This window comes from Musca autumnalis, unplaced genomic scaffold (genome assembly GCF_047663935.1).
Source record: "Musca autumnalis isolate F117 unplaced genomic scaffold, ASM4766393v1 scaffold_4, whole genome shotgun sequence".
Taxonomy (NCBI): domain Eukaryota; kingdom Metazoa; phylum Arthropoda; class Insecta; order Diptera; family Muscidae; genus Musca; species Musca autumnalis.
In genome coordinates this window covers 86,344,739-86,367,252 of record NW_027411977.1, presented here as the reverse complement: position 1 = coordinate 86,367,252, position 22,514 = coordinate 86,344,739, and the positions used below count along the sequence as shown (strand labels likewise).

The 22,514-nt window shown below is 36.1% G+C and overlaps 1 protein-coding gene across 1 annotated transcript in view; it reads left to right on the top strand.

The window, feature by feature from the left end:
- Positions 1-22,514, top strand: part of Dscam4 (Down syndrome cell adhesion molecule 4) — a 349,041-nt gene that overhangs the window by 297,140 nt on the left and 29,387 nt on the right. The window contains exons 19-22 of the mRNA XM_073987499.1: positions 59-176; positions 11,139-11,301; positions 16,584-17,081; positions 17,280-17,426. Of these exons, the coding sequence (XP_073843600.1) occupies positions 59-176; positions 11,139-11,301; positions 16,584-17,081; positions 17,280-17,426 (926 nt within the window). The remainder of the gene's footprint in view (positions 1-58; positions 177-11,138; positions 11,302-16,583; positions 17,082-17,279; positions 17,427-22,514) is intronic.

Sequence of the window (22,514 nt, the reverse complement as noted above, 5' to 3'; positions counted from 1 at the left end):
GTGTCTTATTTCATATTCTATTTTAAATATTTTTTTGGTATTTTTGTTCACGTTACAGATACACAATACGTGATCAGATACTTGACGATGGCATGGTATCTGAATTAGGCATTACACATACGTATCGTCAGGATACTGGCATCTATGTGTGTCATGCAACGAATACCTTTGGAGAGGTAAGTATAACATAGAAAAAAAAATACCTATGACATATACTTAAGCACAGCTATACATACAATTTAATATACTGACAAATGTACACATGCCACCACGATGGTATGGCATATCTACAATTCCATATTTATGTACATACGTTCCATAAGCTTAGTGGCAAACGACGTCTTGCATATTTTACATTTTCATTGTACCCCATGCTATGGTTGCACAATTATTCAACTGTCACAATGAGAGAAGTTAAATTTCGGATTATGCATAATGTGTGGTATGTGAGTGTGTGGGGTAGAGACCAGAAGAAGTGGGGAGAAAAGCACAAAAATGTAATACATGTAATTGTAATTGTATGAATGCCACAAATGGCGAGTCATTGACAATCTAGGTTGACAGCTTTAATAGGAGATATGTATATGCAAACATATAGACATACATATATAAATTCAATTGATTAATACCTTACGTGTTATCAGTTTCAGTTTCAATAAATAAGCGGGCCACTTGTCAAAAGTGAGTTTTTAATTAAATCCGTTTTTCCATAAATATGTAAGTGAAAGTTGACATATGGTATATCACATATTTTTGTAGAATTTTTTCCAAGAAGGTTTCTGGTGGTGGTAAAGTTTTACCGTCTGTCAGCCTCATTCCTTATTATGGAAGCTAAATTTCCTGAAAATTAGGTCAACGGTATTTATCTTTCAGGTTTGGTTTCTAATGGTATTTAATACCAAGCGATCGTAAAATATGAAATGTAGTGTGTCAAGTACTTTCGGCAGTATGATGGACGTGCCTTTTTGGTAAAGGGTCTCGACAATTCTTGAGCAAATCATGGACCGTCGCATAATATCATCTTTTACATGAGCTCTATGTCTTCTCTTCGCATTGTGTCATTATAACGGGTGATCCAAAAAGAGGTACTTTTTTTAACAGCCTTTTTTGACAGATCACGCGTAAGTTGTGTCAGGTGTTCATGTTATTTTTGTTTAGTACTGTTTGACATTTCATCAAGGAAAAGCTTATGCCTCTACAACGTTTACAAATCGTTCATCTTTATTACGTGGGGTGTGTGTTTCGAGCCTAATTCTGTTCAGTGATGAGACACATTTCTGGCTTTGTAGGTATGTAAAGAAGCAAAATTGAACATGAGAGAAATCACCCTTGTCCTTCGGGGATGTTGTGGGAACATATGTATGTAAAGAAGCAAAATTGCCACATTTGAGAAGAAGAGCAACTTAAAGAGATTTAAGAGCTGCCACTTCATCCAGAAAAAAATAACGATTTGTTGGTCGGAGGAATCGTCGGACCCTATTTCTTCAAAATGAAGCCGGTAAGGTCTTCATCGTCAATGGCGACCTTTACTGCGCTGCGATAGCCGACTATTTGATGTCTGAAATTAAAGCTCGTAATCACGACGACATTTGGTTTCAGCACATCGGTGAGCACGTTTTGGACCAGTCGACTGGCCACCAATATCGTATCATATCACTCCGTTAGACTTGTTCCTGTGAGAATATGTAAAGTCAAAATTGAATGCGGATAAAGCCGCTTTGATTCCGTTCATGGGGGAAAACATCAGACGTGCCATTCACCAGTTACCAGTTGAAAAGCTTGAACAAGTCAATAAAAAATGGACTCAACGGATGGACCGTCTGAGACGAAGTCTCAACCAATATGAATATTTTCCACTGTGCCAATATTTACATATCTCACTGGCGCCTCATAGCTTACCACAGACCAACCTATTGCTTTATAGAAGGTCAAAAAAGTTTCTTTCTAAGTCGCGAACGAATATCGAACGTTACATCCAATATATATAGGTAGTTAGTGGTCGGAATCAGGACGCCATCGACCAATATGCTCAGTGAGATCGTAATTTCAGCCGTTCAGGTGATGAACAGTGTGGCAGTGGATTTGGTGGTGGATATATTCATATGCCTCATATGGAATAACTGCCCTTAATGCGCTTACCTTACGATCTATATGCCGTCGAAGATGTTACCTTGCATCGCACTGTGGTCGAACTTACCTGGAAAGTTTTTGCAGATTCTGAAACTACAATGCTCATATATGAGAAATATCAAGAAACAAAAAAAAATCACAGGAGGGATTTTCAAATAAATCGCGATTTAAGTTCACATTTTTAGGGGTTCTTTAGGGTTTCACGATTTTGCTTGGAAACCTCTCGACCTATGTAAATGGGCCTAAAGAAAATTTTGTAGCAGTGAAAATTCTCCACAAGATTGACCTTTGTGATATTTTCGTAGGTTTTACCGTTTTTAAGATATAGAAGTTCAAATTGAGACAATGCACTGACTGTATCGCCTCCTTATAAAACAATGTCATTACTGCAATTTCCCAAATTCAACTTATATATCTTGAAAATGGTGCAACCTAAAAAAAATAAATCATCCAATCTTGTAGGGAATTTTCACGGCTTCAACATTTTCTTTAGTCCCATTTTAATATGACAAGCGGTTTCCAAGCAAAATCTTGAAGACTTAAGATAAAAACCTAAAAATTTGAACTGCACCTCTATATCTCAAAAATGGTAAAACCTACGAAAAAACCTAAAGGTCAGTCTTGTAGAGAATTTTCACAGCTACAACATTTCCTTGAGACTCATTTCGATACGACTTGCGCTTTCCAAGCGGTTTTGAAAGCCTAAAAAACCCCTAAAATTGTGAATTTTGATCGCGATTTATTTAAAAATTCCTCTGGCAATTTTTTCTGTTATTTTATTTTTCTTATCTGTGAACATTGCTGTTTCAGAATCTGCGAAATATTCCCATGTGTAAGCGGTTTTCATCAAAAGTTAGTTAAGGCGCACTGAGCATGATATTGTTTTATAAGGAGGCGATACAGTCAGTGCATTGTCTCAATTTGAACTTCTATATCTCAAAAACGGTAAAACCTACGAAAATATCATAGAGGCCAATCTTGTAGAGAATTTTTACAGCAACACTATTTTCTTTAGGCGCATTTACAAACCTAAAGAACCCCAAAAAATGTGAACTTAAGTCGCGATTTATTTGAAAATCCCTCCGGCGATTTTTCTTTTGTTTCTTGTCTCATCTATGAGCATTGCAGTTTCAGAATCTGCAAAAACTTCCCAGGTGTAAGCACCTTCCATTTAAAATTAGTTAAGGCGCACCGTGGGCTAGTTTAGCTACACAAATAAAAAGAAGCAAAAAAATCAACATAGGTGCAACTTTATGTATGGCCCCCATAGAACGGTACCCCCTGATTTCTGGAATTTTGAGGGTCTTGATCACATCTTCCAATGAAATTGGCTACACTTTGGCTATCGGTATTCGCAAGCGTTAGAAAACTTCTTCAAAAAAAAATTTAATTGGGTCCACGTTATGATGGTACCGCCCGATTTTCGGAATTTTGAAGGTTTTATATAAGTTATTAATTCGAAATGGCCGAAATGCCCTTAATCTTTCCTGGAGGTAGGTTACCCCAAGAAAATTGTCGATTAATGTAGGTCCACCTTTGATGTTGTCCCCATAAATCGGTACCGGCCAATACTCGGTATTTTTAGGGTTCTAGCCGTAATAATCAATCAAAATGGCTGAATTTTCCAAATTTTACATTGAGGACCACATTTTGACGCATCCTTCATATAACTAAACCGCACAATGTCTCTTCTATATATTTAAAAAGCTGAAATGCATCACATGCACCTTTGAAAAAATGACAAAAACACCCCGAAAGGTGTACTCAGTATTTTGGGTGCCGAAAGACGCAACTGATAGTTTGAAAATAGAATTTTAGACTACTACTGATATTTAAAAAGAAAAATCGTTGTGGGGAATGAGGGGGAACATAACTAAAACTTTACATGAAATTTAATTATACTGATGAAATTACATTACAAACTTCCTTCAGCCAACACGCGTATTCAATAATGAATCTCAAAAATTAACAAACACAAAACTGCATAAAAATTATGTTAATACATTGTTTTTCAATATTCGAATTAAATTTGGTCAATATAGAGTTCATTTAGTTTGATATTAATATTTTACTTTCACCTAACTTTTGCATTAAATTCACCTCGAAATCCAACCTGTTAAAATTTTTCTTTTGTGCTGCTATTCTCAAAGAGTAGAGTAAGAAGTAACCCATAACAAATTTATTTTAGAGAAATTTAACATGTTAGGAATAGATATGAACACATTTGGTACCAAAAACTAGACTTTCATTTATTTAATTTTGGCTAATGACAGCGACCACTGTGCATCGGGGAACAACCTGTTTCACTCTAGCGGTCTTATTTTCGAATTTGGCGTCCACACATACAGTGGGTTATCAAACGTTTCAAACACGACTAGAGGAATACCTTCTCTATGTTCTCGAACAGCTTGGACTTTATCTAAAGCCTTCGCTAGGTCAAGAGCCCACCATGACTGCCAGGTCTCACGGCTTGTTCTGGTTCATTCCCCGACAGATATGTGCGGATATGGCGTTTAATGCTATACATTTAACGGAAACCATGCTGATGTTGGAAAACTGTAAAGCTGTTTCTCATCATGGGGAGCAGTAGTGCCTCTAGGATCTTCGCCACTGGATCTTCGTATCTGCTGAACTCATTGCCTGGCTTCAGTAGCGGGACCACTATGCAAACATTCCAGGCTTATGGTACAATATGGCTGGCTAAAGACAAATTGAGGACACTTCACGGTGCTCTTGAAGCAAATTTTAATGGAAGGTGCTTACACCTGTGAAGCTTTTGCGGATTCTGAAAGTACAATGCCCATGGATGACAAAAATCAAAAAACAAAAAAATAGCCGGAACGCTTTTCAAGTTGACATTTTTAGGTTTTTATGAGTTTGCTTGGAAACCCAAAGTCCCATCGAAATGAGACGAATGAAAATGTTGTAGCTATGAAAATTCTCTACAAGATTGACCTTTAAAATAATTACATAGGTTTTACCGTTATTGAGATATAGAAGTTCAAATTGGGACAATGCATTGACTGTATCGCTACCTTAGAGAAGTTTTTGTGAATTTTGAAACAGCAATGAAACAGCAAAAAAAATCGAAAAACAAGAAAAATCTCTGGAGGAATTTTTAAATAAATCGCGGTCTATGTCCACATTTTCATTTTTCTAGGTTTTCACGATTTTGCTTGGAAACCGCTAGTCCTATCGAAATGGGACTAAAGAAAATGTTGTAGCTGTACAAGATTGGCCTGCATAATATTTTCGTAGGTTTTACCGTTTTTGAGATATAGAAGTACAGATCAATCATTCAGATTTTTTCTCAGGTCTTCAGGATTTTGATTGAAAACCGCAAGTCTTATCGAAATGGGACAAAATAAAATGTTGTAGCTATGAACATTTTCTACAAGATTGGCTTTCGTGTCTTTTTCCTAGATTGTACCATTTTTGAGATATATAAGTTTAAGTTGGGAAATTGCAGTCATGATACTATTTTATAAGGAGACTATACAGTAAGTGCATTGTCCCTGTTTGAACATTTATATCTCAAAAATGGTAAACCCTACGAAAATAACATGAAGGCCAATATTGTAGAGAATTTTCATAGCTACAACATTTTCTTCTGTGGAATATCGATAGGACCTGCGTTTTCCAAGCAAAATCGTAAAAACCTAAAAACCCCTTAAAAATGCCGACTTGAATCGTGATTTATTTAAAAAGCGCTCCGTCGATTTGTTTGTTTTTTTTTTTTTAATTTATCTCATCTATGAACATTGTAGTTTCAGAATCTCCATACAGCACCTTCCATTTAAAGTTGCTGCAAGCGCACTGTGACTTGTTATATACTCAACTCCGGTTTTATCGAGATGCTTTGGATAATTTCGAGTTGAAAGTAATTTCCCGGCGGAGTTATTTAACTACTACGTACAATATATTTAATCATGTGACAATGTTCATTGCCTACGCCGGTATAGCTATTTTTTCGTTCATGTTCGTCTATTAGCCTTTTGACTTTAAGAGTAATTTTTCTATCTCTCGGGTTCGAACGACGTAGCTCATCACGCTTATTTGCTGGCTTGATTGCCTGGGAAATTTGATCTAATTTTGCGTAGCCGGTATGTAGTGAGCGACCTAAGCTGTCATGATGTTCCAGAAAATTCTCTCAGCTACCCGAGAATTTGATCGAATGGACAGCTCTCGGAAGCCGTGATTGGGTAATAGGGTTATGACTTTTTTACAACCTCATATCCCTGTATCATAGCGTGATGCGTTTTGCCATAAGATTACATAAAATCATAATTATAAGGTGATTCGATGAAAAAACCTCACGCACAAAATGATTTAAAATTTGAATTTATCAAAATTATGGAAAATTTTCTGAAGTCGCTGTAAGCAGATATACAATTGAAAATAAACTTTAGAGTCACATGACATAATTAAACTGACATAACATTTATTTCTCACTAATTTTCTTCAATTCTGAGAATCGTAAAAATGTCGTAAACGCTTTTATTTAAAGATATAATTTTCTAACAAAAAACAAAAAAAAATTAAAAATTTTTTCAAAGTGGTTTGTGCATGACCTTTTTCAATATTTCTTTGAACAAACTGCGTATACTTACTATCACACGTTATATTTCATAATGTTAATCATACGTTTTGGAACTAGTACAAGGAACTAGGAACTAGATTACCCAACTCTAATTATTAGTAATTGCTCTTCTATATCAGAAGATTTTATTTTTTTGATTTGATCATCAATTATTGTCTACTAAAGTTTTGACAACTTGATGGTGGCTTAGAACGCTAAGACGCCGGCAACCTTGGCACTCAGTTGTCGGAGACCCAGGTTCGAATCCCAGCCTGGCTCATGCTGAAATTATTTTTTATTTTTGCCTTATTAAGGCGAAGGCCATTTATAGTGATATTTAATTAATTCTCTTTCGAGTTGAGCTGTTAGGCCTTTAGAGATACATTGAAAAATTAGGAGTCTACCGAAGTCCCACGCATCCAACCATTACACTACGTTTCACGGGTGGTAAAGCCGATCTTCAGGTGTATTAGGATGTTGTTAGGATGTTGTAGCGTTCTAAGCCACCATCAAGTTGTCAAAACTTTAGTAGACAATAATTGATGATCAAATCAAAAAAATAAAATCTTCTGATATAGAAGAGCAATTACTAATGATGTAGGAATAAAACTTACCATAGTATTTGTGAACATTGAAAAATAGGATTACCAAGCAGGACTATAGGAAAAGTTTGTAGTTTCAATTAACTGACATAATTTCGCATATACATTTATCTAATGGTGCGATATATATACTAGTTTCCAAGCTTTGCCTTCGTCTGCCACAAAAACAACATCCTAATACACCTGAAGATCGGCTTTACCACCCGTGAAACGTAGTGTAATGGTTGAATGCGTGGGACTTCGGTAGACTCATAATTTTTCAATGTATCTCTAAAGGCCTAACAGCTCAACTCGAAAGAGAATTAATTAAATATCACTATAAATAGCCTTCGCCTTAATAAGGCAAAAATAAAAAAAAAAAATTTCATTTCATACATTTTTTCAAAAAATTATATTTTTAAAATCGATTTGTGCGTGAACTTTTTTATATTTCAATGGAGTAAACGATAGCGTAGTGATTATTAGGCAAAAGTTCATTCAACCCTGCTACAGGAAATCATTTTTGAGAAAAAATGTCAAAAAGTAATAACCCTATTGGGTAATTCTCTAAAACATTTGCCAATCAGCTTTGCCGTGGTACAGAAAAGTATTACGGTCAGAAATTGCGAAGTCGGGTGATCTTTTATGGAGAAGATTATAGGGAAGTGGTCTTAGCCAACGGAGATCATTCATCAGATCTAGTGCTACATGTCGAAGGATGTGCGACGAGTTATGGCAATCTCCCCTTATTCACACAGGAGCGTCTTCATTCACGGTGCAAAATGTATAGCCTTCAATTTGCTACACGGAGAAAAAAATGCAACAAATATAATATAATTGGGTGTAAACATATAATATGTTTGGACAGAATCGTATTTGTTTTCTAAAAATATTTTTCAGACAAAGCAAATTTAAACTTTTAAATAGAAAAAATATGAAAAGGGCTTTAGAAATCGCAGTCTTTTCCGGAAACTTTCTTCACTGAATCGATTTTAGAAACTCGTTTGCGTTATCAGGACAAAATTCCCGACACGGTACTGGTGTAGTATTTTTTTAGTTGTAGCCCTATTTAGAAGCACACTTTCTTTTAGAAAGGGTCTATGAAATCACCCTCGCTTTTATGTGGCACCACCTAAGATTAAAAATATTGAAAAAAATCACGAACATATTGCACCACCTAGGATTAAAAGTAAATAAATAAAAAAATAAATAATAAATAAAATTGATTAGAAAAAGTACAAAAAATACTTCAAGTTACTTGAAATAGAGTCGAACCATTACTAGGGGCTATACTAAAACGTGGACTGATATAGCTAGTCTTCGAACTTGCAACCTATGCAAAAAAGACACTCGGGTTCAAAATTTTAGCGCTCTATCTCAGTTATTGCGGATGCTAGAGTGATTACAACAGACGGACAGACTTAACAAACAAACTTAATATACCCTCCATACTATGGTGGAGGGTATAAAAAGAACAAATATTTGCACGACCAGTACCATGTGTGGAATTTTGTCCTAATAATGAAAACGCGTTTCTATGGTCGATTCGGTGAAAAAAGTTTCCGCACCGACTGCGATTACTAAAGCACTTTTCATATTTTTTTTCTATTTAAAAATTTAAATTTGCTTTGTCTAAAAAAAATATTTATAGAAAACAAATACGATTCTCACGGTCAAAGTCAACAAAAACAGCCTGTAACTTTCGCGAATTCGTTGACCCCATATTCTCTTGTCCGATAGGTACAAAAAATATAAACATAAAATTCACGAGTTTATAAAGAAAAACCAAAAATTGCAATTTGCTCCGAAATGGCGCGATTTGAGAACAAATTGGCCCAGAACGGTTTGATAATGATTTTAAATTAGAATACAAAAAAAAAATTAAAATTTTAATCAAAAGCAAATATGTTGTTATGACAGATAAAATTAAAAAATGCATTACTGAACTTCAATGCAATCGGTGCGGAAACTTTTTTAACTGTAGTGAAAAAAAATTTACAACGCATTTCTTAATATTTTTCTATGGTCTACACGGTTATGTGGTAGTATTTTTGATATTTGCAAAAAAGTGAAAAAAGTTATAACCCTATTGTCGATGTCTTGGTATAACCCCCACGTAACGGTACCTCCCGATTTTCGGTATTTTAAGGGCTTTGCAACTTTTTTGACCGAAATATCTGTAAGTTTACATTTGAGGTTCCCATGAACAGTACATTTGAGATTCTCACGAAGCATCTGCACAAATAGTCCTTAAAATAGGCCAATGTTTCGGTATAGTCACCATATAACGGTACCACCCGAATTTCGATATTTTGAGGATTTTAGCTACCTGTACCAAAAATGTCCAACATAGTCCAGGTTTCGGTATAGCGCCCATATAACGGTACCTCCCGATGATTATTTTAGCAATATTTTCGACCGAACTACCCGTAAGTACTCATTTTAGGTTCCCAGAGATCATAAAATATATCCACCAAAATTTGTAAAATAAAATTGTTTGACCCAACTACCAAATAATTTAACATTTGAGTTTCCCGGTTGTCCATGTTTTGGCACAATCCCCATTTAACGCTGCCTCCCGATTTTCGTTTTTTTAGGGTTTTACCAACAATTTTGGATCGAACTTCCTGTAATTTGACGTTTGAAGTTCCCAGAGGTCACAAACATATCCACTACAAAATTTCAACATAGGTCCATGTTTCGGTATAGCCCCCATATAACGGTACCTCCCGATTTTCAGTAGTTTGACGGTTTTGAGAATACTTGTTGACCGTAATACTTTTAATTAACCACTTGAGGTTCCCAGAGGTCACAAAATATCTCCACCAAAAATTGTCGACATATGTCCATGTTTTGGTATGACCCCCATATTACAGTACCTCCCTATTTTCTGTATTTTGGGGATTTTAACTACCTTTTTGACAAAATTGCCTGCAATTTTACGTTTGTCACAAAACTACTCTATCAAAAATGTTCAACATAGGTCCATCTTTCGGTAAAGCCACCATATAAAGCTACCTCCCGGGTATAAAAAGTTAGACCGGACCGAACATAACGCTTCTTTATTTGTTCTTTTCCAGAATGTGTTTTGGATTCATTACATTGGTTCAAAAGTTGAAGAAAAGATACAACTTTTCGCCAACTGTTCTTATAATTCATAAAATCGGTTATAATGCCGAAAACTATTTTGGATAGTTAAGGGCTTGTATTTAGCATTCGTGGAGTGCTGAAAAACTTATCGGACCTTACACGACTTTAGTTGAACCAATGCACCAATGAAATTATGGCATCGCACTTAAACTCTTTCATAAAAAGTTGCTGGGATTATATTATTACTACTATTATTCTCCAGCAAGAAAAAACTTTAAATAAATATTGTCCCTTTATGTGCTAGGAGCGGTCACCATCTGGACTTTTACCGTTTTGTATTTTATTTCAACACACAAATGCCCCCAAAAAATTGTGAATTTTCAATTTCCCTGAATTTTACCTTTAATTAATTTCTTGCATACATCTTCATACTGTCGTCAATCGTCGTTACATTATTGGTAGTCTTGTGTTCAGCATTAATGGTATTTGTTTGTTTTTGTTTATTTTCCATACATTTTCATTAAAGCAGAGGTGAAATGACAAAACTGCCAAAATAAATCAACTACCAAGGATTCTGTCGCATCAACCAAATTTGCATGCACTCCACATATGGCAGGGTGGAATAATATTTCTTGTCGTTTCTTTTTAATAATAATAATAATGATGAATATGCCATACCATTATGCGAGAGAATGTTTTAATTTCTGTTTCTCATATTTACCCTTCTCCTTTCTTCATATTCTTCTTCTCTCCTATAGGATGAAATGACGATACAATTAATTGTACAGGAAGTTCCCGAACAACCTAAGAATTTGCGCATTAATTCACAACAGTCACGAAGTCTACAGCTGACATGGAGTCAGCCATTTGCTGGCAATAGTCCAATCGAAGAATATCACATATTCTATAAACAAATATCGGGTAAGTATGGGGTAGCAAGCAAGTTTCATGTGTCCTCCGCCCCCACTCCTTGACATGATTTTAATGATTGCATATTTATATATACACCCACATATGCATAAATATTTGTGGATTCATGTATGTGTGTGTGTTCATTTCATATTCGCTGATGTCAGTATTTTCATTTGTAGCAAATTGAAAGATGTTAATCGGCATAAGTGCTGTAATATTCGTTCGATTAATTAATATTGCCATAACGAAGAGAATTCGGAATTATTTAAGGCACTTACATTTCGTGACACAAGTGTTTTTAATAGGGATTTTAAAGTTACAAATAAAACCATCAACGAGAGAGTTGTAAGAACAGTATAAATAGTCTCGATAATTCGGGAAATCTTTAAACCAGACGCTAATAGTCCAATCACCAAGTATTCAGTACGTTGCAGTTCAATTTAGATAGCCTAAAAAATTAAATCATTGCATAAACCAGAACGTTGTTGATCCAAACATGCTTTTGATGGTAAGGGGACCGCTTTTTACATTTGACAAGTATTCATGAACGACGAATCAGGTATTGAAAACTGAAAGAAAAATGCTTCGTTGTATCAATGGAGGATTTTAATTGCATTAACGAAAAAGTTTCATTGCATCAATGAAGAAATTTCATTGCGTCAATAAAGGATTTTCATTGCATTAATGAACAAATTCGTTAATTTTACTTCAATGAAACTTTTTTCATTTATTCAATGAAGCTCTACGTTGGTTCAAAATCAATGACAAATTTCATTGATACAACATAGGATTTCATTCATATTACGTAGCTTTCGGTGTAGGTAAAGGACTTTGGTGAGGTACTTAACGCCTGGTTCATCCTGCGCCTTAAAAGGAACATGGAGATTTTATCCGGACCCACCACTTTAGATACTTTCTATCTATATATCTCTCTTTCCTGGCTAGCTCTGCGGAGGTTTCATATCCACCATATGATGAACCCATGGTACTACGACAAAATCACGTTATTATGGAGTCAAAGCCCGACTTTTCCCCTTACTAGAGGACAATAAATTCTCTTTATCCTTCAACCAAAAGTAGCAGGCTTGATACTTGTCGAGCTTGTTTCTACTTTTCAGGCTGTCGAAGTTAGCTGCGGCTTGAGAGGATGATTGAAACATGAGTTCTTCTGTTTATAGATAACTTCAAGGTCTTCCATCTATAGAAGACCTAAGGAGGTCTCCTGTTTACAGAATACCTCAATAACTCCTCTGCCTAAAGATGAACTTGAGAGGACTTCCAAGAATTCTACTGCCTTTAGAAGATCTCAAGGGGTCTTCTGTCTGTAGAAGGCGCCAAAATGTTTTCTGTCTATAGAAGACTTAGATGTTTTCTGCCTATAGATTACTCCAAAAGGTTCCTGTCTATAGAATACCTCATGAAGTCTTTTGTCTGCAGAAGACCTCAGAAGAGCTTAAGAGGTCTCCTGTAAATAGCAGACCGTAAGATGTTTTCGGTCTAAAGAAGACCTCAAGGGGTCTTCTGCCTATAAAATACCTCAAGAGGTCTTCTGTCTAGAGAAGACCTCAAGGGGTCTTCTGTCTATAAAAGACCTCTAGGGGTCTTCAGTCAATAGAATATCTCAAGAGGTCTGATGTCTATAGAAGACCTCAAGAAGACTTCTGCCTATAGAATACCCCACAAAGTTTTCTATCTATAGAAGACCTCAAGAAGTCTTTTGTCTTTATAAGAAGCCTTTTTACAGTAGAAGCCCTCAAGAGCGCTTCATAAGACATTAAGGGGTCTCCTGCAAATAGCAGACCATAAGATGTTTTCGATCTAAAGAAGACCTCAAGAGGTGCTCTGTCTATAAAAGACCTCAAGAGGTCTTCTGTCTAGAGAAGACCTAAAGGGGTCTTCTGCCTATAAAACACCTCAAGAGGTCTTCTGTCTATAAAAGACCTCAAGGGGTCATCAGTCAATAGAATATCTCAAGAGGTCTGATGTCTATAGAAGACCTCAAGAGGTCTCCTGTCTGCGAAAGTCTTCAAGAGGTCTTCTGTCTATAGAAGACATCTCGAAGACTTCTGTCTATAGAATACCTCACAAAGTCTTCTATCTATAGAAAACCTCAAGAGGTATTCTGTCTTTATAAGAAGCCTTTTGACAGAGGAAACCGTCAAGATGTCTTCTTAAGACCTTAAGGGGTCTCCTGCAAATAGCAGACCATAAGATGTTTTCGGTCTAAAGAAGTCCTCAAGAAGTGCTCTGTCTATAAAAGACCTCAAGAGGTCTTCTGTCTAGAGAAGACCTCAAGGGGTCTTTTGCCTATAAAATACCTCAAGAGGTCTTCTGTATATAAAATACCTCAAGGGGTCTTCAGTCAATAGAATATCTCAAGAGGTTTGATGTCTATAGAAGACCTCAAGAGGTCTTCTGTCTGTTAAATTCTTCAAGAGGTATTCTGCCTATAGAAGACCTTAAGAAGACTTATGTCTATAGAAGACCTCACGAAGACTTCTGCCTATAGAATATCCCACATTAGAAGCCCTAAAGAGATCTTCTGTCAATAGAAGAACTCAAGAGGTCTGATGTCTATAGAAGACCCCATCAGGTTTTCTGTTTAGAAATTACCCCAATAAGCATTTGATTTATAGAAGACTTTAAGAGGCCTTCCCTTATAGATAACCTCAGAGAACTTAATGAGGTCTCCTGTCTCAAGGAGGAGTCAAAAGGTTTTCTATCTACAGCAGACCTCAAGAAGTGTTCCATCTAAAGAAGACCTCACGAGGCCTTCTGTCTATAGAATACCCTAAGAAGTCTCCTGTAAATAGAAGGCCTTAAAAGATCTCCTGTAAATAGAAGATTTTAAGATGTTTTTGGTCTGAAGAAGACCACAAGGGGTCTTCTGTATGTAGAAGACCTCAAGTGGACTTCTGTATATAGCAGACCTCAAAGGGTCTTCTGTATATAGAACACCGCCAGGGGTCTTTTGTATATAGAACACCTCAAGGGGTCTTTTGTATATAGAACACCTCAAGGGGTCTTCCGTATATAGAAGACCTCAAGGGGTCCTCTGCATATAGAAAACCTCAAGGGGTCTTCTGCATATAGAATACCTCATGGGGTATTCTGTCTATAGAAAACCTCAAGGGGTCTTCTGTCTATAGAAGATCTCAAGGGGTCTTCTGTCTATAGAAGACCTCAAGGGGTCTTCTGTCTATAGAAGATCTCAAGGGGTTTTCTGTCTATAGAAGATCTCAAGGGGTCTTCTGTTTAGAAATTACTCCAAGATGTATTTGGTATATGGAACACTTTAAGAAGCCTTCTGTTTATTGATAACCTCAGCGGATCTCAGACCTCAAGAGGTCTTCTGCCTATAGAATATCTCAAGGGGTCTTCTGTCTATAGAAGACCTCAAGGGGTTTTCTGTCTATAGAAGATCTCAAGGGGTCTTCTGTTCAAAAATTACCCCAAGATGTATTTCGTTCATGGAAAACTTTAAGAAGCCTTCTGTTTATTGATAACCTCAGCAGACTCCGTGAGGTCTTCTGTCTCTAGAATGCCTCAAGGGGTCTTCTGTCTATAGAAGACCTCAAGGGGTTTTCTGTCTATAGAAGACCGCAAGGGGTCTTGTGTCTATAGAAGATCTCAAGGGGTCTTCTGTTTAGAAATTACTCCAAGATGTACATATTTGGTATATGGAACACTTTAAGAAGCCTTCTGTTTATTGATAACCTTAGCGGATCTCAGACCTCAAGAGGTCTTCTGCCTATAGAATATCTCAAGGGGTCTTCTGTTTATAGAAGACCTCAAGGGGTCTTCTGCATATAGAATACCTCAACGGGTCTTCTGTATATAGCAGACCCCAAGGGGTCTTCTGTCTATAAAAAACCGCAAGGGGTCTTGTATCTATAGAAGACGTCAAGAGGTCTTCTTCCTTTAGAACACCTCAAGAGGTCTTCTGTATATAGAACACCTCTAGGGGTCTTCTGTATATAGAAGACCACAAGGGGTCTTCTGTATATTAAAGACGTCAAGGGTCCTCTGCATATAGAAGACCGCAAGGAGTTTTCTGTATATAGAAGACCTCAAGAGGTCTTCCGCCTATAGAACACCTCAAGGGGTCTTCTGCATATAGAATACCTCAAGGGGTCTTCTGTCTATAGAAAACCTCAAGGGGTGTTCTGTTTATAGAACACCTCAAGGGGTCTTCTTTCTATAGCAGATCTCAAGAACAGTTTTGTACATAGCAGGCTTTAAGAAGTTGTCTGTTTATAGAAGACATCAAAAGGTTCCAGTCTATAGAACAACTCAAGAGTTCTTCTGTCTATGGAAGACCTCCAGAGGCCCTTTAACTGTAGAAGACCTCAAACTGTCTTCTGTCTATAAACCTTAAGAGGTACTTTGTCGAGAGGTCTATAGAAGAGCTCAGGAGGTTTTTTCTTTCTATAGAATGCCTAAAGAGTTCTTCTGCTTATAGAAGATCTCAAGAGGTCTTCTTTATAAAGAAGACCTAAAAATTTCTTCTGTCTATAGTAGACCTCAAGATGTCTTTTGTCTATAGAAGACTTCAAGAAGTCTCCTGTCTATAGAAGATCGCAAGAGGTCCTCTGTCTGTAGAAGACCTCATTATGTCTTCTGTCTACAGCAGACCTCAAAATGTATTTTCTCCTCAAGAAGTTTTGGTTCTGAGGAAAACTTCTATAAATTTTCTGTCTGTAGAAGACCTCAAGAGGACTTCTGTTCATAAAAGACCTCAAGAGGTCCTCTGTCTTTTAAAGAGCTATGTTTAGACTTTTACAAAAATTATGCAGATTTGTTATTATCTGCATTATTATCTGTAGGCTGCATTCAAATCTTTAAATATGTATACATACGTACGCCTGCATATGTAGCTATAGATATTTATGTATATTAGACTCAACAAATTTACTTTTAATCATGGAAAGCCCTCAAACTTTCTCCGTTTGGGGCCTTTCCTAGCTTAAAAGTAAATCTGTAGATACGTGTAAACAACGCATATATGTATCTATATGTATGTTTCCTACACATAATTACATAAATATCTATAATAATGCACATCTTGAACACTGTGTTTCTACAATTTTAATTGCCTTATTTAACGCCAGCAAACACAACTTTACATACATACATATGTATGTATGTACAGTTGATATGCAACATTTGTGGTTATCTCTAGTAGGACATATGAATTTCATTATTATTACTACTATTTTATTTCCAACATGTCTTAATAATTTTCTTCTTTTCTCCCCCTCCCATCTGCCGCTTACTTCACAACACTTTAGACATTTGGCAAAATGCCGAACATATCACCATAACTGGCTCACAAACTGTTGTCAACATTGCCAATTTGAAACCGGCCAAAGCATATCACATACGTATGTCAGCAGAAAATAAATTAGGTTCATCTGAGTTCTCGGAGGTAGTACAGGTGACAACACTCGAGGAGGTACCCTCAGCACCACCGCTCAACTTGAGGGCAGAGGCGAAAAGCTCAACAGAGATTAGTGTCGCCTGGGATGCACCGGAACGTGATCATTGGAATGGCATTCTGTTGGGTTACTATGTGGGCTATCAGATGTCGTTGATGCCTGAGGCGTTGGAAATCAATCCCACAATGGGTTTTAGTTTCAAAACGGTTGAAGTACGTTCCCACTATGGTGGTGAGACAGTTTTAAGTAATCTCAATAAATATACGGAATATCATATAATCGTACAAGCCTACACCAGCCAAGGCAGTGGCCCACCCACCAAGGAAGTCACAGTTCAGACACTAGAGGATGGTAAGTCAGTCTGTGATGATGTTGTAACAGGAAATTAACTCATTTCATTTTAACCAGCCTGAGAGTGGAAGTAGATGTATTAGTGCTTACGTATCCAACCGTTGAATGGCCATTCAAGCACTAAACCATTTACCAAGGGCACAAATAAAATTTACAATTTTACTTTAAACTGTATTTGTTTGCATTCAACCATTACAGTTCCCTCTTCACCACCGGAGAGTCCCCAATGTGATGTCTTGAGTTCGACATCGATTTATGTAACATGGTCACCGCCAGACATTGATGGTCAGAATGGCAAAATTAAAGGATATAAAATATTTTACATATCATCCGAAGACTTATATGGTAAGTAATTATTCCAGAGATGAAATGTAAATATGGATGTGTATATGTGTGTATGTTTACTACCAATTAATTGTCAAATATTCCTCGGTGACACAAACCAGTCAATTATTTGGAAAAGAGTGCCCCAGGGTTGAGTGTTTAAATAATATGATGGAGGTAATTGGGGAAAATATTGTGAAGTATGTGAAGTATATTAAATTAAAATACTAATAATGGCAATTTTATTTAGGATTATTTGAGTTATTTAAACTGGGATCTGTCGATAGCAAAAATTTTAGTCATGCTTTATTTTATGACTTATATAGGGTGACGTTCCTAACTTTTTTAAAGAAAAAAAAAAACACAGGAAATTATAATTGATATCAAGGCAAATTTATATAAGGTAAATGCATGAATTACAACAACTAACAAATTTTCAAAAACAACATTGTTGTTATTGAAAATTAATTGTCAAAGAAAATATTGAATAATAGGGTCGTTCCAAAAATTGTTTTAGGAAAAACATAAATACATTATGAAAATCCTATAAAGTAGAACAAATTTGAATCAAAATGTAAATATAAAACATTCAGAACACTCGTAGGTAATCTTTTTTACACGTTTAGGATGAAAGCAATATTTTACGGTAGCAAATTTCGAAGTTTCAAATTTCATCAGTAGACCCTATTACATTTTGAAAATAAATTTACAAAAAAAAAATAGGAATACAGCTGATTGTCACTTCTACCTTGTATAAATATGCCTTGATTGAAATGTTTATCATCATTCGAAAGAACATTCTTTGGCATTTATTTTTTTTACGTTTATGTCTATCAAATTTTGGCCGCGTCTACGTCTTAGACGGTCTGTCCGTAGAGTCCAATTTTCCCTGAATCGTTTGAACTTTTCGACTGGTAACCGACGAATGATACGCGTGATTTTTTGCAACAAGGCCTGAATTGAAGCGGGTTGGTCCGCATACACTTTAGACTTTACATATCCCCACAGGAAAAAGTCTAACGGTGTGATATCACACGATCTTGGTGGCCAATCGATCGTCAAAAACCTTGAAATTGTCTGCTCATCGAAGTGCTCTCTTAGTAAATCCATTGATTGATGTCATGTGGGCGTCTGCTTGTTGAAACCAAAATATAGCCGAGATCATGAGCTATATTTTCAAGCATCAAATATACGGCTATCATGATCACCATTGAAGGTTACGTTCTCACCGACATCATTTATGAAGAAATATGGGCTGATGGTTCTACCAGCGGACAAACCATCACAAACCGTTGTTTTTCTGCAAAAAGTGACACCTCCTGAATCTCTTTAGGTTGTTACAAGTAAGAAAAGCGCTAAGTTCGGCCAGGCCGAACTTTTTATACCCTCCACCACGAACTGTACTGAAGTGAATTCCAAAAATTCCGAAAATTCGGGTGGAAAGTTGTATACCCTTAACGAAGACTTACTACCAAATTTCAGTCATTTCGGTGGGATATTGAGGTCACAAGCTTCAAAATACCGAAAATCAGGAGGTACCGTTCTATGGGGGCTATATGAAGACGCGGCTCTATACCGATAAATTTCAGGTGGAAAGTTGTATATCCTTAACGAAGACTTACTACCAAATTTCAGTCATTTCGGTGGGATATTGAGGTCACAAGCTTCAAAATACCGAAAATCAGGAGGTACCGTTCTATGGGGGCTATACTAAGGCGTGGACCTGTACTGACAAGTTTCTGGGAGAAAGTTTTATACCCCCAACGAAGACTAAATACCAAATATCAGCCATTTCTGGGGAATATTGAGGCCACAACTTTGAAAACACCGAAAATCGGGAGATAAGTTCTATGGGGGCTATATAAAGGCGTAGACCTATACCAACAAATTTCATATGGAACGTTTAATACACCAAATGAAGACCAAATACCAAATTTCAGCCATTTCGGTGGATTAATGTGGCCACAATCTTCAAAATACCGAAAATCTGGAAGAAGCGTTCTATAGGGCTATATGAGCGCGTGGACCTATACCTACAAATTTCTGGGGGAAAGTTTTGTACCCCTAACGAAGACTAAATACCAAATTTCAGCCATTTCGGTATGATAATGAAGCTAAAACCTTCAAAATACCGAACATCGGGAGGTATCGTCCTATGGGGCACTATATCAAAACGTGGACCTATGTAAACATTTTATGGTAGAAATATTTCTTAGCCTCTGGAAACACAAAATACAAAGTTACAACCGATTCTATGGTCAAATGGGACTAATACATTCTAAATATCGTAAAGTGACGCGTACTATATACGAGGTGTTATATGGGGGCTATACCAAAACGTGGACCTATATAAACAAACGTTGGTAGATATATTTTTTAGCCTCCGAAAACACATAATACTCGCGATCAGTTTTACTATACCATAACTTTTGACCGCATTTCGGTAAAATAAACTGTTTTAGCCCGATTCACCGAGGGGTTTTTAAAATAATAATTTGAGCGGAAGCTGTGGTCGTACTAATGTAAAAAAATCGGAAAAAATCGTTGAAGGAAACGAGTTTCATTATGTTATTTTCCAATTAGTGGTTTTATAACACAATGTAGAGCTTAATGCTCAAAGGAGAAGTTAAAGAGTACACTTTAGAGTTGAAGTTTCTTATGTATGATTTATTAATATATCCACTGTATCTACCTCAAACAGATGCTGACATTTTGAAACCTGAAAAATGGGGTTTTTTGAATTTTTGCTCTAATCGGGACGCGCAGCTGGATTTCCCTAAAATCTTATTATTTGATTGTAGTACTCGAGATTTCGCATTTTTTTAATGTATAACATGAGGGTGTAGCCCTCACAGGATCACAGTAATCTGCGGCCAAACACGAAATTTTTGTGCGTACATTTTTCTCAAAAACCTATTTTTTTGGTCCAAATTTACAAACGTCATTCGATTTTAGTGGAAACCCGCGTAAATTTAGTTTTTTTACGTTCTGAATCTAACAAGCCACGACGCGTAAAATCCACCCACTAGATCGGCGGATATGATACCCCTCAAATTTCGAAAATTTGCAAAAAATTGTTTTGAAAATATCGCATATTAAAACGCGTTTTGGATGTGTCTGTTCTACTTAAATAAATAGATCGATACGCGTGTTTAAACTGCGCGAAAACAGATATTTAAAAACTCTCGTAAATCCAGAGATATAATAGATTTTTTCTAAAAATTGAGTGCTACATCCACGGTTCTTGATGGATCGCTTTGAAACGGCATTGAATGATGTATTTTTTAATGGTGATTATTGAAATCGGATGCGCATAAAATGTAAATGAACTTCGCGGAAATTATGACCATTTTACTGTATTTTGCGCCCTAATATGCAGAAGATGCTACATCGTGGTCGCCAAATAGAATTTGACAAACTGTACATCAAATAAGAGGGATTGATTCGCTGTGTTGGAAAATCGGATGCGCATCATGTCATTTTTATAATTATGCGGTTTATATGCGTCTCAAATGTTGTAATATTCAATATAACATTATTTTAACGTTATGCCACAATTGGAATTCCTTGTGATTTAATATAAGGTTCTAATAATATTATCCAATAGGGAAACTATAAGCGAAAAATTTGTTACAACGGAATATCGTCATTATTGCGTGAAATTTTGACGAAAATGCCGAAGAACTCAAACATTTTTTCTCCAACATTTCCTATAAAACCATAAAAAAGTAAAATTAGAATAATATGATTTTAATTTTTTCGTAATATTTTCTTCGTATTTTTGCAAATAACATGAATACTATAGTTCCAACCTTCACAATTTAGGTTTCATTTTATTCCTCAAAATGTCTGGATTCTGTTATAATTTTTTATATATTTTTTGTAAGTATGAGCGCTATTGTTTCAAAAATATGTTTGTAAGTACGTGAAATTATTTAACAAATTTGATTTTTCGCGAATCCATTGAGACTTTGCGATTATTTTTTGCATCATCGCAAAGGTTACGAATTCAGTTAACGATAATAGGATATAACAGCTAACTATATTAAGCCTCGATTTTTTTAGAATTTTTTCTAATTATCATAATTAAAACGGCCATATCTTTTGCGCGCAACGATCAAAGTTAGTAACGAAAACAGATTTGGAATGCTGATTTTTTTCTTAATCTATGTACCAAAAATCATTGATGTAGTATCAAAAATATTTTTTGATTTTTTTGAAATGGAAAAGACAATTTTAGACATTTTTCCTGATATATTTCTTTCTCCAGAAATTTACAAAAATTACGTATATTCCAAAATTGCGAAAAAATTTTCGTCTTTAGGAGAACGCCACGCCCACATCTTCCAATATTTTGACCTAATTTGTTGGTTTCCTTAGTTTCAATATGTTTACTATCGAATTCCATATAGAGATTAACAATCGGTGACAACATCAAATTGGGGTTTTGGCCAGGAAAATCGATTCCTGAACCACTGTGCGACGATCGCTCAATGACGAAAATCGTGAAGGTTGTCCAAAAACAGACGTTGTGCCAGAGAACATTGATGCCATGCGTGAACTAGTATTTCAAGATCGTCATTGATGATTTTATTATTTTTTTTGACGATTCCCGATCAGGAACTGTCGACAAAGCTGATTAGGATTCCATGGAATCCTTGCGATTTAGATATATAGTGTCTTTGGCAATATTTCTTCCAAAAATGCGAGGAATCTTTTGGTTAATTTAACCCTCAAGCGAATCATTAACCAGACAGACCTTATATTTCAAATCACAAAAATGTTTTTGATAGGAAGCATAATGATTGGTCTACTTTGTACACACAGAAACAACTGGCCTCTCTAACATATGTTAGAAACATATTGTGCATATTTGGGTCCTGCAAACATATATATGTTTTGGTGCAAACAAATACAAACCCAAAGGCAAAAAAAAAAACAAACACATGCACCAGTGGGCGCTTTCTGAGAGCAAGGGAGCGTAAATGTCAATGTGAAACACATTGAAATGTATGCTCACTTGCTCTCGGCAAGGGCTCACTGGTTATTTTTAACATGTAAACACATTTATAAATGGTGGTGTTTTTTATTGAAGGTGTTCACGTTCGT